Source organism: Echiichthys vipera, assembly GCF_963691815.1.
Source record: "Echiichthys vipera genome assembly, chromosome: 13".
Lineage (NCBI taxonomy): Eukaryota > Metazoa > Chordata > Actinopteri > Perciformes > Trachinidae > Echiichthys > Echiichthys vipera.
The window spans coordinates 19064938-19082387 of record NC_139838.1 but is presented as its reverse complement, the minus strand read 5'-3'; the positions used below and the strand labels follow the sequence as shown (position 1 = coordinate 19082387).

General features: G+C 40.8%; 1 protein-coding gene across 3 annotated transcripts in view; it reads left to right on the top strand.

Moving 5' to 3' along the window:
• trps1 (trichorhinophalangeal syndrome I) overlaps positions 1 to 17450 on the top strand; it is a 118921-nt gene that overhangs the window by 42751 nt on the left and 58720 nt on the right. For all 3 annotated transcript variants that reach the window (XM_083926144.1, XM_083926142.1, XM_083926143.1), the window contains exons 3-5: positions 10083 to 10781; positions 11100 to 11215; positions 16753 to 17365. In XM_083926144.1, coding sequence (XP_083782270.1) covers positions 10083 to 10781; positions 11100 to 11215; positions 16753 to 17365 — 1428 coding nt within the window. The remainder of the gene's footprint in view (positions 1 to 10082; positions 10782 to 11099; positions 11216 to 16752; positions 17366 to 17450) is intronic.

Below are 17450 nucleotides of genomic sequence, written 5' to 3'. Positions count from 1 at the left end.
AAACCCCAAAGTGTTCAGTAGCCAAAAGACCATGATTATACTGGACAGCTCACAGTTATGTGTTCATCAAGGTGTGTAACTGTTGTTAACCAGTGTTCTGCCTTTGACTTCTCCAAAGGAGTAAACAGCCCTCCTGCAGAGTATAAAACACACGCACGCACGCACGCGCACACACACACGCGCGCGCACACACACACACACACACACACACACACACACACACACACACACACACACACACACACACACACACACACACACACACACACACACACACACACACACACACACACACACACACACACACACACTCACGCAGTGCTTCCCAGACCCTGTGTGGTGCAGTAATCCAATGTATTTCTTCGAGGTCAGACTCCTCTAATAGACTTTTAATAAAGTTTGTTTGGTGGGGGGGCTGTGAGCATGTGAATGTGTATATTTCTGTGCGTGAAGCATTAAGGCAGGCATCTTCGGGGGGTCTGTAGAGTTTTTGTTAAATAGTGTGTCTTCAACTGTTTGTTTCTGAATAATGTTTTCTGAAGAGAAGTTGTGAGCACTTTGCAGCACAGTTTGTGCGCAGTATTGTTTCCTACTTTCCCACTTACTTTTACCAAATGAAAACAGTTATATCTAATAAATAGCAAGTGCAACAACATTGATTAAAAAAATAAAGGCATAGTGATCTGCAGATTTACACAGCCCATTTGACAAGGTTATTCTGATAGCGAAGTAGTTTACTTATGTTCTTTTTCCGTAAAGACTGGCTATCATACTAGATATTAAAATACATTTAATAGACTGTGCCATGGGCAACTTACAGTAAGAAATGTAGTATATTTGAAGGAATAGTCTTATCTAAGCGCTGTCTCTGTGAAATGAATGAAAGAAAGCATCAACTTTGCTTTTACACTCCCATGTGCACACACAAGCACAGAAACATACTGTAGAAACAGAAGCAGACACATAACAGACGAGAGCATGTTCCATCATTCCATGTGTTCATTAAACAATTCTTCCCTATGTTTAATGAATAGATGTCTATCTGTCAGTCACACAGAGTGATTGAACCTGTCATACTGTCGTCACGTACCACACACACACACACGCACTCGCACACACACACACACACACACACACACACACACACACACACACACACACACACACACACACGCGCACACTCCTACAAACACACCGAGGTTCGTGTAAGGACAACCCAGAAGACCGGGTAGTAGAGAAATAAGGATTGAGAGAGTGAGAGAGAGAGCAGCAGAGATAGGAGGGAGGGAAATGTATAAGAGTGGGTGGTAGCGAGAGATTAATTGAGAGCGCTAGATGAAAGATGGACAGATAGGGAGAGGAGCACGGAGAGGGAGGTGTGTTTACAACATTGCTTAATGTGTGTGAGTGAGAAAGAGACCACTACAGGGAGTACTAAGCAGAGAGAGAGGCAGCTGCACAGTGAAGGAGTAGAAACAGAGGGAGGGAGTCTCATAACAGAGAGAGGTATTGAAATGTGAACCTCTGATTAAGTTTGACATTTAAGATGACATATTTTGCATGCTGTTACCCCATTACAAATGAGTCCTACACTTTGGGAGAGCGTGTCTGCATTTGAGTCTATATCTGTGTGTGATTTGCTTGATCCGTGGCAGGAATGAATTGGGCCCCTGCTATCCAACAGATGAAGAGTGTGTGTGTGTGTGTAAGAAAGACTTCTGGCATTGATTAGGGGCCTAGCAGGCAACTGAGGCAACTGAAAGCTTTTAGTCTTAAAATGGCAGGTGGACTCTGTCTCGCAGTGATTTTAATGTTGTCCTCAGCTCTCTCCCTACTTCTGTTTCTCTCTTGACCCCCCCCCCCCCCCTCTTTCTCCAATTAGACTCCTGCCTCTGCAAAATCAATTCCAAGCTGTTTCTTGTCCCCCAAAACAGAAATCCAGCCCGTGTTCCCCTTGTTTCACCCATGCAAGCATCCGGCGTTTGAACTGAGCACCACATAGCAGCCTGCACTTGTGGCCGATTCCTATTATTATCCAGCCACTCTAAATAGGCTCGGTTTCACGGCCTGATCTGTTTTGTCTGTCTGGGTAGTAAAACAGTCATATGCACGCTTTCATTAATATTCTCTTCAGCTGCTTTCATTCACTGACACTTAACCTAAAGCTACAGGCCATTTCAGCATGACTGCCATTTTGTTGTGCATCAGTGGCCTTCCTTGAGGTAATAATGTGTGACATTTTCATATAAATAAATGACTGCTGAGTGATACGACACAGTCATGAAAGCTTTAACATTTGCTGCAACAACAACAACAGCTGGTGTGTGCCAGGTCCCTCCAGGGAAAATCCTTTTTACGGACAGGAAGTGATGTGTTTCAATATTCTGGCAGCAACTTGGCAGCAGTGGTATTTATTTGGAGTGAAGGGACATTTTTTGAACATGGTCAGTAAACCAGGATTGAACATACCAAAAATGTATACATTTCTTTTAAGGGGACATATTATGTTCATTTTAATGTTCAAACTTGTATTTTGGATTTCTACTAGAACATCGTTATATGCTTTAATGCTCAGAAAACACTTTATTTATCTCATACTGTCTGTCTGAATATACCTGTATTCAGGGCTGTAAACTAGCAGTCGCCACTTGCCAAATGCAACTAAAATATTCCCTTGGCGACTTAATTTTGGAGGGCTAGATGCCACGGGGTGGGTAAATGTTTGTCCCGATGGTTGTGCTCATGCAATAAATTATGCATGATGTAGCAAAGATTGTAGTAGCTATAAAATGATAAATCTAAATAATATAAAATGTAATAAATAATATTAAAATGTAATTCTAAATAATACTTTGGCCTCTCTTCTAAGCATGTATTGCTAAATTAAACTGTTATCTCAATGAAAAGTACCAAAACGGATGTATATGCAACAAAAAGAGGCAATTTAGTATTTGGTCTATAAAAAATGCACTTGGCCTTTTATCTACTGGTCCCCTTGGCAGGGGAGCTAAACAGTTAGTTAACAGCTCTACCTGTATATACTTCCTGTTTAAAATGATAAATCTTTAGCACCTGTCTCTTTAAGCTCCCCTCCCCGAAAAAGCCCTGTCTGCTCGGACTGGTCAGCTTTTCTAGGTCTTCCGCATCTGCAATCTCGGCATCTCTGCACCGTCATTGCAGCCAGGGAATGACTGTAGCAGCAATTTCTACTAGGGGTGTACGGTATAGACTGTAGGAATTTGCACTTTGACTCTACTGTGTAACTGGCTGTGGAGCTCTGATGTAACCACACAATGCGCGATACGAAAAAAAAAAAAGGGATCCGGACCACAAGGGAATATTTACTGGTCCTTTTAGTAGAAGCCTACAGTATGTGAAAAGAAATTCAAGGCCGTAGTGGCCAATGTTTACTGCTGTCCTCTCTCGCATCTCAGTGAAACTGTCTCAGCACGTCAAATACTAGTGTGCTGGGAGACTTGATCCATGCGCTTCCTGCAGGCGTTAGTTTAACAATGGTTAAACTACCACCACATTGTTACTTTCTACTTTGAAAAAATGAAAGGTTGACACAGAAAACCGACAAATCAAGAGCGAATGGACAGAGAAGTATTTTTTTATAACTGTCACTGTTAAGCCTGTGTGTTTATATCGTTGTGAATCAAAATCTTAAAGCTGCAGTCGGCAAGTCTGGCAGATCAAGTTGACTGAGTCAAATTTTCAATGTTTACAACTCTCATGCTCCTCCCCCACTACAACCGAGCTCCTCTGCTCCCTCCCATTGAGTGCTCGTCAGTGAGCGTGCACAAGATTCCTGTGAACGTGCCCATGTCTTCTCTTATCAATAAACAGCATGGGGTACACGCTACACAGAGGTAGGCTGGCTAACTTAATAATAAATAGCAACTGCTAACGTCATTAAGTGTATGCCTAGCTTGAGGCGTGTGCCAGTGATATTGTAACATGCGCGAGTGGGGAGGTGAGATCTGTGGCATGTGCAGGAATTGTGAACTGCGCTGAGTGGACAGGATGATACTGTCCACCGCGCTCTAGGAGCAAGTAGAGGAACATTTGTATGATGATTAATTACTATCGGAGCATAGTGTCGGTTAGAGTGAATATGATCAAACAAATGTTGCCAACTGCGATTTTAATTGTAAAGTAACTACTAACTTAAGTTATCAGATGTAGTGGTGTAAAAAGTCTAAATGTAATGGAGTAGAAATATAAAGTAGCATGGAAAAAAAAACAAGACCCTCAAACTTGTACTTTAGGATAAATATACCGTAATATAATACCGTTACTGTCTTTTTCTCAAATTATACCTTGATATAAATTTTAGACCATACCGTACAGCCCTACTTTCCACCTTTAGTATAGTTGTGACACAACCGTACAGAAGTCCTGACAGGTCGTTTAAAGGCACTGTTTAAAGGCTCTCTGGATTGAGCGTTTTTTTACTTTTACAGCAGTTATACAGCACATTGGCCTGCTTTATGATAAAAAAGTATCACTTTATTAGAATATGGGACATTTAATGAAAAATCTAATGAAAATGACATTTTTTGTTTTGCTTAATTATTGGACACATGGATCATAGAGAATATTGGTTAATTCATGAATTAGTCAAATTAATCTTAACCTACATAATGATAACCAGTCAATCAAAGCAAAAGTGGTGGTTCCAGCTTCTGAAATATGAGAATTTGATGCATTTCCTTGTCTTTCATTTTGGTAAACAGAATATCTTCAATTCTGTTGATAATTCATTTCTCAAATATCTTCCATATTAACTCTATGGAGCATACTGTAGCAAATCTGAAAGTGAAAAGAAGTCTTTGAAATCATTAGATGTTAAAACATGTTACAAACATTAAGCAAACTGTCATCTTACAAATCAAATGAATATTAACTCAAAACAAGAACTTGCCTCTCTGCTCCTAAGTGCAACCGAATATAAGGAGGAATGTTGGAACATGTTATGAAGTTCATTTTTTTCTACTAATGGTGAATCCATTTAATTTATTCAGTGGGCAATTTGGCCAGGATGGCTCGCCCCCACATGTCCACACAAACTCACTATCAATGGTTTTCTTTCTTCAAACTCTCAATCCCCTTAAAAAAAGAATTCAGAACACGATATCTGGGAAAAAACTGTTTTATATCCTTAGTCAAAATAAACCAGGACGCTCACTGTAGGTTGTAGAACCAGCCATTATCCAAAGGGGCAACCAGCTGGATGTCTAACCTGATGCACGACTCTATCTTGAAGTTTTGGATAAATTAGAGTCAAAATGTGCTCCATCTGTTGAAAAGATTTGAATAAATGGATTTTTTTCTTGTTTCACAGTAACTTTGAAGGGTGGAGGTTGTCTTTGTAATGTCCCTCTCCAGTAGTGTGATTGTGGCTAATAAACACCGTGCTGTTTCTGTTGGCAAAACTTAAACTGACTTTGGAGATTTGGGGAAGTTTTTAAGTAGATGTTATAATAGTCATCCACCATTGGGGGATAGTTATTAGTATGTGGAGCTCATCTGCTCTTCCCCTCCTGCCCTTTCTCTCTGTTTCCCTAGATAATCTCTCTTTTTCTTTTTAAATGCAGAAAATATATTCTCATCCCCTCCAAGCTCCTGTCCTCCTTCCATTTACCGTCTTTGTTTTATATTTTAATTAAGAGTCCTTAGTTTCTTTCTCCCTTCCCTCTTGCTTCCTGTCTTAACCACCCTCCGCAGTGTGCTGTTCCATACATCTATCTTATCTATATATAGGAAGAGAGATGTCAGCACAAGACAAAAGTACAGACGGATGAAATGTCGGGACATAGACTGGAGACAATAGGATGAAGAGACAGACTGACGCACATCGAGAAATGGAAAGAAAAGCCTGAGAGAGATCTCTGTGTAACACGACCTTGCCTTTAGCGTTACTTCTTCATATGTTGCACATTAATCCTCTGTTTATGAAAGACGAAGATGCCAACCTCAGTTGTCCCACGGGGGAGGGAATGAGCAGAGCTATCTGAAGGCAACAGAAGTATGTGACTGTTAAGATCCAGTATCAAACCCATCCATTACAGTGACTTCATAGCATGCATATAGAGAATAAGCTTGGAGTCATTGGGTGGTGACAGTTGTACGAGTGATCTACTTTTTTCCATTAGTGATATCTAACTTTGTTTCGCTATGAAGAAGACTGTCTTTGAGTTGCATTGATTCTAGTGGTCTTCTGTTATTCTATAATGGTCCGTTACAAATGGTTGTGTTGAAGTTGCATAATGTTTACGCAACATAAATGTTACATGAAACACACAGGATCTTTATAGGTCATGACAAACAATGGTAGTGATTTAACATCCATTGACATCTATGGGGCTGAAATGATCAATGGCTTTATTGATTATTAACTTTTTTTTAAACTTTTCACCACTTTTAACCATTTATATAATTTATCAAGCAATATTGTCATTTGCTGGTTACCGTTTCTCAAATGTGAGCTTTTGCTGTTTTCACGTCATTACAATTTTAGTATTTTTGAACTCCTGGTCGGACAAAACAAGCAATTTGAAGATGTCGTCTCATCTCAAATTATTACAGCCAAGGAGGTAATGTTTTCTGTTCGAGTTGTTTGTCATTTTTCAGCAGGATTATGGAAAAACTACTTGCCTGCTTTTCATGAACCATGATGGAAGGCTGTAGCATTTTGAGAGAGGGCATGGCCTTGGCCTCTAAATTATAGTGAAAAAAATAGTTTATTGCAGATGCAGCCCCCTACACTCCAGCTGATGGCAGTGAGAACCTCTTGACTTAAGTAGCACCTAGCAGAGAGAAACATTATGTGATATAAAGCTTGTACTCAGTATGAGTTACAGCACAACTGTGATAAAATTCACCAAGCTGCATAAAAAAAAAATGACACAATCAAAATTTTCAACACGGTTCCCCTTCCTTGGTCAGATATCTGACATGTACTATGCATCCCACAACCCTCTCCGTAGGTACAACCTTCAACGATGTCTTGGTTTGATTATTGGCAATTTCAGATAAAAGCCTGACTTGCGTTTGGGCTAATTGTAGTTGAAGGAAATCATTAACTGTCACATTTATCCTCTCTGTGGTATTGAAGCCATTGTGGTATATAGGGGCTAATTGTAGCTAGTAGCAGTAGTTGTTATGTGGTATGTTGTGGTGGGTTGTACCTAATTGTAGTTGATAGTAATGGTTCCAGTCTGTGTATACAGCCTGAAGCAGACAAAGGCTGTACTGCGACACACACACACACACACACACACACACACACACACACACACACACACACACACACACACACACACACACACACACACACACACACACACACACACACACACACACACACACACACACACACACACACACACACACACACACACACACACACACACACACACAAACAAACAGACATATGGTTCAGCCTTTTAACACACACCTCTTCTTCTTGCAGACATCTTGGAGCAAGCAAGTAGCGCTCCAGAAGTATGTACATGAACATGCAACACGCATGTGAATAAATAATAGATGACAATATCACTCTTGCTCTTTCTAGTTCTGTTCTGTTCACCAAAACTATTCATAATTTTCTTATTATCGATTTGATGAACTTTTTTTTCAGTCACCACTGAAATCATACAGGGCAGATGGAAACACAGTTAGGTCAGTCAGCGCTTCATAGGTCAGGATTTCAGCTTCACTGCTTTACCACAACGATCTGTAGTTTTCCACTGTGTGCGTGTGCGTGTGTGTGTGTGTGTGTGTGTGTGTGTGTGTGTGTGTGTGTGTGTTTGAGTGAATGATGAATTCTGACTGGGTGTGGTGAACATCAGATGAGTTTTTCCTCTGCTCCCTGCACACTCTCTCTCTCTCTCTCTCTCTCTCTCTCTCTCTCTCTCTCTCTCTCTCTCTCTCTCTCTCTCTCTCTCTCTCTGTCTCGCTCACTCGCTCACACACACACACACACACAAACACACACACACACTCACACTAGAGGAGTGAGTGCCAGGGCTGGTCCCAGGGCTGGTCTAGGCGTGGGCCCTTTCAAACATATATTGCTTTAATAGTTGTATGGTAGAGAAAAAGGGAAAGGGAAAAAAAGAGGTAAAATACTAGAAAGGGTTTTGAAAGAAAATTGGATTCAACAAAGAAAGCAGCCCTCCCAGTCATTTCTCTTCTCTTCTACTGTGTTTGAGTGTGTTTTATATTTGTATTTTCTCTTTTCTTCCTAATCCACTAGATTACATTACAGAGTTGTGAAAATATGGTTTAATTTAATATGTTTATGTTCATTATATGTTTGTTTTATCCATTTTCAACATCTTTGGACGTGTGTGTGTGTGTGTGTGTGTGTGTGTGTGTATCAGTAAATAGCAACCAGCATTTATCTCTCTCACTAACACAGAGTTAGTCACAGGGTCGCACACATGCTATCTCGCTTCCTCACACATCATCGAACACGCATTACTCACACACACACACACACACATATTCAGGATTTTTCCCCTCACATTGTATTGATCTAAAAGTGATCAGTTGTTGGCGTCTATCAGACATCTTTGGGTCTGACTGTGTTTATTACTGAACACACACACATCCACACACACACACACACACACACACACACACACACACACACACACACACACACACACACACACACACACACACACACACACACACACACACACACACACACAAACACAGCCTATGGGTCAATGAGTTGACTGTGTTTACGGCTGAATATGAGCCGAACGACCACAAATAAACATGCTCGCTCGCACACACACATGTTCAGAAAACACTCACGCAGTATCACTTTGTCATGACTGATGTGAACAGTACGACCACAATTGTTCTCTTTTCAAACAAAAGAAACATTATGGTTTAACATAAAACACATGGTTGATGGCTCTGTATAGTGATTATAAGGGAGGGAGGGCAGGCATGGTGGGGGAAGGGGGGGGCGTGGAGGGAGTGGGCAGGATCAGACAGAAATATTTTAATGATGGAATTACTCATTATTGTGGCAATTATTTTTGCATGTAAAAGAGGCAAAAGAGAATAAAAATGACTGAAATGGAAACTAAATGCTTTGATAAGACGGGAAGTGTAATGGCGCTGAGAGGTTAAGGAAGGGAAAAGGGGAGTAAAAAGTAAACATGAAATGCGAAAGAAAAGCAGACAAAGAGAGAACATCAAAGAGAACAGAAATCGAAGGACAGGAGGTGACACAGACCGAGCTGAAGAGAGTGTAAGAGATGAGAAAAAGAGAGTTCGGGTTCACCAGAAAGAAAATGACACGCACGCAGAGAGATTCAAGAAAGAAGAAGAAAATTTGGAGTGCTGGAGGGGATGAATTGCAGTCTGACACCTCCCTCATCCATCTTTCTGATATGGGGCATGTGGTTTGATGTGGTTGTCTGTTGGCCGTTCTCCCCATCTCTCCTCTCTCTGTCTCCCCCATTTCTGCCTTACCCTCTCTCTACCCCCCTCCCTCTCAGTCTCTCTGATATGGTTTGGGTTTTGATGTGGTCATGCGTTGAAGATTCTCACGGATGGTTTCCATAACGATAAAAAGATTCACTCCCTGGTTTAAGGGGGAGGGTAAAAAAAAGGCAAAAAGTTGCACTTAAGGATGCAACAAACATCCCAACACACACCCCTGAAACGTCTCTCACAGCTGAGATGTTTCTGATTTGCCGGGGCTGTTTTTCTTTGACGAGGTTTGTGGTCGATGAACGTCACAGACTTCAGCGTTCAAAGAAGTTTGTAAATTGAATCAAAGCTTTTCTGTACACATACATCAGTGTCAGAAAATTGTATTTGTATGCGTGCAATCCACAGTATATTACTTGAGTCCTGCAGACACCTTGTATCTCTTAGTGTCTTGATTTTAAGGGATTATGAAAATCTGCTTGATATTTCCTTACCCCAGTTCTTTTATGTACATATAAACAATACATAGTCTACATGCTTTAGTTAATGTCAACATACCAGTCAAACAATATAACTAACAAGACAAACTGTCTCTCTCCCTGTCTCTTATCATTTTTCAGAGATGGTGAGGAAGAAGAATCCCCCTATCCGGAGTGTGGGAGGTGAGGAGGAGGAGGAAGACGAGGGGAGGAGGCCAGCAGGAGAAGAGGAAGAGGAGGGAGAGGAGGAAGGGAGAGTTGGAGCAGAGGCCGAACGGATAAACCGACCCTCTGAACCTGAGTCCTCTGACCGGATCAGAGGAGATGAGGAGCAGGAAGAGGAGGAGGGAGAAAGCGAGTGTGTGTCCTCATCTGTCTCTCCCTCATCTGTCGGTGAGGGCTACAGCAATGAGGAGAGAGGAGGGAGGAGAGGAGGGAGGGCCAAACAAGCAGTAGCGACATTGACTGACAGACCGGAGAGCCAGTCGGAGGCTGAGGATGGGGAGAAGGGGTTAGAGGAAGGGGAAAGGAGCGATAGAGACAGAGGGGAGGCAGATTTCACTGCTCCTCTCCTCTCTGCTCCCTACCTTCTCCCCAGACAGGAAGGAGGGGAGGAGTCGACAACTGACACAACTCCGCTCTCCTCCAGCCCCTCCCCGAAGCTCCAGGACTTCAAGTGCAACGTGTGCGGTTATGGTTACTATGGAAATGACCCCGCTGACCTGGTGAAACATTTTAGGAAGTATCACCTGGGTCTGCACAACCGCACACGGCAGGATGCTGCCCTTGACACACACATTCTGGCCCTCCACAACATGGCTCCCCAACACACACCTCTAGGTAACCTCAGCTCTCTGCTTAACGCGTTAAGAGAATTGATGCTTATTGTGTTGATGCTTATTGTATAAAATAGCTGCAAATTGAAAAAAAAACATAGAGCCATTAGCATACAGAGCCCTGGTTCATTACATTGTAAAGGCACATTTTTATAGATTGGGATACCATAAAATTTGTTTTTCATTGTGCCCCAGGTTCACTAGTTTCTTTTCCTTCTTCCCTGAAGTCAGACATGTCCTTAATTTTTTGTGCCTCTGTCAGTCTTACCCCCCTCTTATCTGCTTCTACTAGTCTGACTCCTCCTTGTGTTCCTGCACCCAGATATACAGACAGGACAGGGCCAGAGGAACCAAGCCAAAGAGTTGGGGAAGACGAGACCAGATATGCACATTCAGCAGCACAGGACAGTTATGATGAATGGCACATATGATGTACAGGTAAGCACTTGCCACAGTAAGAAAAAAAGATAAATGGAAATATAAAGGCTTTATAATTTCATTCACATATACACTAAAATGGATTATGCACCTTTAAAAGAAATGGACCACAAAACTTGTGTACACGAAGAATCAGTGATTACAATGAAAAAAAAACACATTAGAATGAATAAACAAAAGCTGCACAGTGCCTCTTGTGGTGTTACTGCATTGATTTAATTGGATGGAAGGTAAAGCGGTCAGCGGGTGGAACGAAGACTTACTGGTTGAGTAAAGCTTTAGATTGTAGCGTCCTGCTGTTTACTCCTCAGTCCAATAAAGGTCCTGCACTATTGGAGCCGATGCCCCTTAGACAAAGTCAATTCCACAATCCTTTTTACCATCCCTCTTGAAAAAGACCTCAACATAATTGAAGTGTCCCTCTTGGGGCACTTGCTGCTCCCTTATTTGGTTTTATTTATTCTATCCATTTTCTGTGAGGCGGCCATGCTCTCAGATTTGGTGAACCTTATTCTGTGAGCATTATGCTGTAGCAGTAGAGTAGCTGCAAACCACTTCTGTGGTCATTGGAGTTCATGATCCAAGGAAAAATTTAAAAGAACATAAAAATTCAAAACATAATGTACCACCCTCATGTCACCACACTGGTCTCATGGCAACAGAGAGTTGGGTCCATAAATAAAATCAAAACAGTAATGGTGATTACACCTTTTTTTACACTTTTGCATCAGAAAAAAGTTGCATTCTTTTTGTAGCATTTACTTCAAAGTTATGATCAAACAGACGGTACTTAAACATTTGTAATAATCTTCATATTTTTCTTATTTGGGGACTCATAAAATACTAATATCAATAGTATAGAAATAATCCAACCAACTTTTTATGAGTAAAGCAAGCAGTTCAGATCTGTCAATCCCATAACTGAACAAAGTAATTCATTGGGTCAAACAATCTGCAACTGATTTGTAACATGGGGTGTGTGTAATTTAGACAGTGAGGCTTTGTGGTGCACGTTATTAAATTTTATAGACTGACAGATGGATTGACAGACAAACAGGGCACCCAGGAGACAGGCTGCACACATGTGTACATAAGTGCTCAAGCTCACGCACGCCGCATATACACAGACAGGTACACAATATGCTTCACAAATCACATACAGACAATGCCTATGTACATGCACGTGCATTCATAATAAAAATAATGTACTTAATTTGTCCCCCTGGGGAAATTAAGTTTCTCATTCTGTTGTTATTTTTGTTGATTTTCACACATGCAAATGGAGAGAGATGTCAGAATGATGGGTCACCACAGCACAGCGCCCCGTGCAGTTAGAGCTTCAATGCCTTGCTTAAGGGCACCTTGGCACCTGTCTTCCAGTTCCCAAGCCAAGTCCCTATGGACTGAGCTAATAAATGCAAATCCTGATGGCTAATAAATGCATATCCTGTGCTAATCCCTCATATTCAGGGATCAATTTGGGAAAAAAACAAAACGTCAGAATTCTTTAAAGATAAATGCTGTCCATATACTGAAAGATGATTGAACCTTGTAATTATAGTCCCATAAGAGCACTATAAAAAAATCAGACATAATTTGTACCTGCAGCCTAGACATCGACAGATCCGAGAAGAAGAAAGCATCTTCAGTGATTTGATTAGAATCTTCTTTTGAGGGTTTCCAATCAGTGAAATCAGCGGCCGTAGACATTGGTTAGAACAAAACCGGCAAAAGTCTCTGCTTAACATTGTACACAATTTACTGTCCCTGACTTTAGACATTAAAGCCTCAGACAGTATTTACATGTCAGCTATATTTGCAATGAAACTGGAATTTCTCAGTATGCATTATTTATTGCCTTATTTATTACCTTATGTTAACTCTTGAAAATCTTCTAAAGCTACTTTTAGAAAAGTATATACTGTAGCTTTGATCTTTAAAATCCACATTCAGAAATGTATGGCTTTTTCGAAAAACACATATTGGAATATATTCGAACATTCAATTGGAAATATATATCAGGCAGACAGACTTTCATCAGGTCATCATTTGTAAATGAGATGGTCAGTAGAAGACATTGAGTTGCTCTAATGTAGCAGGGAAATTAAATTATAGACTTACTGAAAGCATTTTTGATCTAATCAAATTTAATGAATATGTATACTTATATGATATTTCAAGTTTTATGACAACAGCAATATGTTCTGCCCATATCGCACAGTCTAATTATCAAGCTATTTATTACATATTGATTCATGTTTTTTAGTAGTTTGAGAGGTCACATCCCTTAAAAGTCCCATTTCTCAACGGCCAAAACGCCAATGAACAAATCATTTTGGCTGCACTGTGATTTTTCCCATAACTGCAGTTGACCATAAAGGTCAGGTCTATTATGTTAGACCTAAATTAAACCTAAAATGTGTTATTTCATACTATAGGTATATTTTTAATACTTAATGACAGTTGTAGGTTGTCGGAAAAGTTCATATCCATATACATTAAGTATGATTTTTTAATAGTATTTTTATTTTTGGTCAGTATAAACATGTTATTGTCATAAACATAAACATTACAGTTTTACCTTTTTGATCCCTAAGCCACCCTCCCTTGCATGGCATTACATAGCAATACATAACAATACTAAAAATAAAATCATAAAAATATTAATTAAATTAAATAAATAAAAAAAACAATAAATAGATTACACCTATAAGTAATCGAAAGAGTAGTGCCATTCAAAATAAGTATCAAAAGTTCACAGATAAGGTACATAATAGAATAAAATGACTACTCATGGGTTTAACAACTGGGTCAAGGATTAGGACTTTGAGAGTATGTGAACACAGTAGGGTTTTGTCTGAAAGATTTAAACAAGATGATCTAATAAGCGTGTGTGTTTGTGCGTGTGCATGCGTGTGTGTTTAAGGAATAGTCGAGGAGTTTCATTTCACTTAAACCAGGAGTCTATAATGGCTGTAAGTCACGTAATGGACACAGAAACACACTTACACACAGTAGTCAAGCGCACACACATACACACAGAGCACACACACACACACACACACACACAGAGTCAGAAATAGAAAATCCAGTGGGCTTAAGTCGTCATTATGAAGAAAAAGTGAAAGTATAAAAAAACGAATGAAAGGGGTCTCTATTCTCTCCATCCCTTGCTCGCTTTTTCTCTCTCCCGCCCACGTTTGGAAAATTCCATGTTGTCATTTGCTGAGGCGAGATGCCCTGTCAGCCAATGACATTGCGGGAAAAAAAGACTGGGAGGAGAGGGATAGTGGAGAGAAGTAAAGAAGGAGAGGGATGGAGGAGGAAAGAGGAGAAGGGAGAGAAAGCTTTGAAAGCAGTAGTTATAATCGGCTGTTAGGCAGTGTAATGAAACAGCTGTCAGACATATTTGACTTTCTTTTCCTGCCTTTGTTCTACAGTTGTCTCTCTCATCATTTGTCTTTGTCTTTCTTCTCCTCAGCTCTGCCGTTTTTCTTTGCTCATCCTCTATTACTCAAATTCCCTTTTTTCCTCACTTTCACCCCATCCCATTACCCCATCCCCCCTCCAGTCCTCGACTTGCTCACTTTTCCTTCAACTTGTCCCACTTGTCCTCTGCCTCTTTTCTCTCTCTTTTTCCCTTTCCCTCACACGTTTCCCTTTGTGTCTTTCTGTCCATTCTGCTTGCTGTAATGACTTGATGTTTGGCTCTTCTCTAATTGCCTGGGCAAAGTCTGTGGGACGTGATGATTGGATGATTGCTTTTGTGAGATCACACAGAAATAGCTCTCATTTAGCCGTCTGAATTTATTCTCTTCCACAAAGATGAGATGTACCATTTCAGATTGTTATTATACATGTTTTGCCGTACTGTCTTACTCTGCATCTTTAGTTTGCCATTTTTAAATGTGTGTGCTCAGGCAGCTGTTAGTTAATATAAATTCCTCTTCATTGTCCTCGCCACTAAATAGACAGTGAGAAGTTTAATGACCAAGTTTTAATTGCAAAAAAGGAAAACAAAGCAATTTTCAGGGTTATGCGCCATAATTTTCAAAATGATGAACTGAATGACAAGAATGAATGAATTAAAGCTGGAATGCAGGACTTTTACATGTAAATGAACATCTGTTACATTCAAGCCCTTGCCAGATAAGGTCACACAATGCTGATTAAACCCATCACCGCAAAGCCAAAGCTCTCTGTATTTCTCAGTAAACTGGAGTAGTGGTGTCTGTGGTGACATTCCCAGGCTGGTGCACCAGAAGTGATATATTTTAAGTCAACAAGCTAGAGCTAAAGGGGACAGAAGGGGAGAAACCATAGCGATGGAGCAGGAGCTTGGAGTATAACTAAAGCTATGGCGGGAAATCTTTAGAGGCCGAGGAAGGATTAAAGTAAAAAACAAAACAAACAAGGGCGTCAACAGCAAGGGCGAACACGGATAACCACGTGTGTAGCTTTTCCTCGTTGGAGAGCGCTGAAAGACGAGGAGGGACTAAGGGCAGATATATTCACCTCATCTGATGATTCCATCATTTGGCGTTTTCTTTCCCTCTGCCCTTTTTGCATGGGAAGACTTGAAAAGTGTAATTCTGGTGGCATTAGAGATGCACTAAACTCAACTGCTGGCATATGAAATAAGCACGCGCCAACAGTGTTTGTGTAACTACTGTCAATGCAAGAGGGGGGAACTAAAAGTTCAGCACTCCAGCTTTAAACTAAAGTTATTGTAAGAATACATTGTTTTAGAGTTTAAAATATGACAAAATGAATTAAATAATATAATTATTATGAATGCATGCTCAGCATCATTCACACTGTAAAATATTAAGCTCAATGCCCTTTTTGAAAGAATTCTAAAACCATATGTCTTTGCTCGCTTAAAGTGCCTGTGCGACTTGCAACTTACCAGTTTCATTTTGTTCTTGCCAAACCTCCATTACAAGATTGCCAACAGTCATCATGAAACCACAGATCTGTAAAGAGACAAATCCATATAGTACAGTAATAAGTCTAATGTAGGTCTAAGACATGCCAGGTTGCCTGCTCACCAGTATAGCCAGAAGCACATTATAATCTCTTACAGTCAAGGGGCTAACCTAATAAAAAACAGACGAGTGTCAGGTTGCTTACTCAGTGATGCAAAATTTGAGCCTCATACAGTTGATACTACAGTAGTCTGATACGTGCCTCATTGGTCAGTTAGAGTTTGAGATGCCTCTTAATTATCTACAGTTACATATTGAAAATGATGGATTACATTTGTTTTGAGAAGCTGAAGCATGCATTTTCTATATTTGCAGCAGCACAGCTCTGTTCGAAGGCTCATGCCATGTGTCCCTTAAATATCTGCTGGATAGGAATTAAATGACAGTGATGAATGTATTACTTGTTGGTGAGAGTGGTGTTGCTGAGAAATGTTTCTTTTACTTCACAAGTGATCTTTCAAGTCATATGTATCAATGTATGATATACAGAGATTGATTTTTAATCCTGATGTGACAAAAAATGTTTCTCTCTTTTCTGCTTGTCGACAGGTGACGCTTGGTGGCACGCTAATTGGGATTGGCCGGAAGACCTCTGATTGCCAGGGCAATACGAAGTACTTTCGCTGCAAATTCTGCAACTTTACCTACATGGGCAGTAATTCCTTAGAACTTGAACAGCACTTTGTGTCCTCGCATCCAAATAAAGTCAAAACTCCCCCAACCACACCCTTGCTGGCCACCAATAACCTGTCAACGCACGACAACCAGGGGAAGGGGAGGAGTCAAATCTTAGATGGGGCGGAGCGAGTGGCAGTGAGAGCAGAAGACGATTCCTTGGTCGGGTACTCCATACCAGTCAGGGCGTGTTCAGACTCGTCAGGCTGGACAGGGGAGCCGGGTCGAGATGCTGTGCAGACGTATTATTGGTGTAAATTCTGTAGCTGGAGTTGTGAATGGTCAGGGGGCTCTGCAAAGCTATTAGAGCACCATGAACAAAGACATAGAATGAACACGGGAGGTACTATGAGCCCCAACAACTCTAATCCTGGGGGGGCGGACAGAGAGAGGGAGAGAGGAGGCAGAAGAGAAGGAGGAGAAAGAGGCCACATGACATCCAAAAGCCGCAAAGATCCATCAACCAACCTATCCAGCACCAGCCAAGGTAATGAAATGAGAGAAAGTATGGTGAAATGTGTTTCTGAATGTGTTTTCCAGTAGAAGGTGGCTACTTTAATGGAGCACAAGAT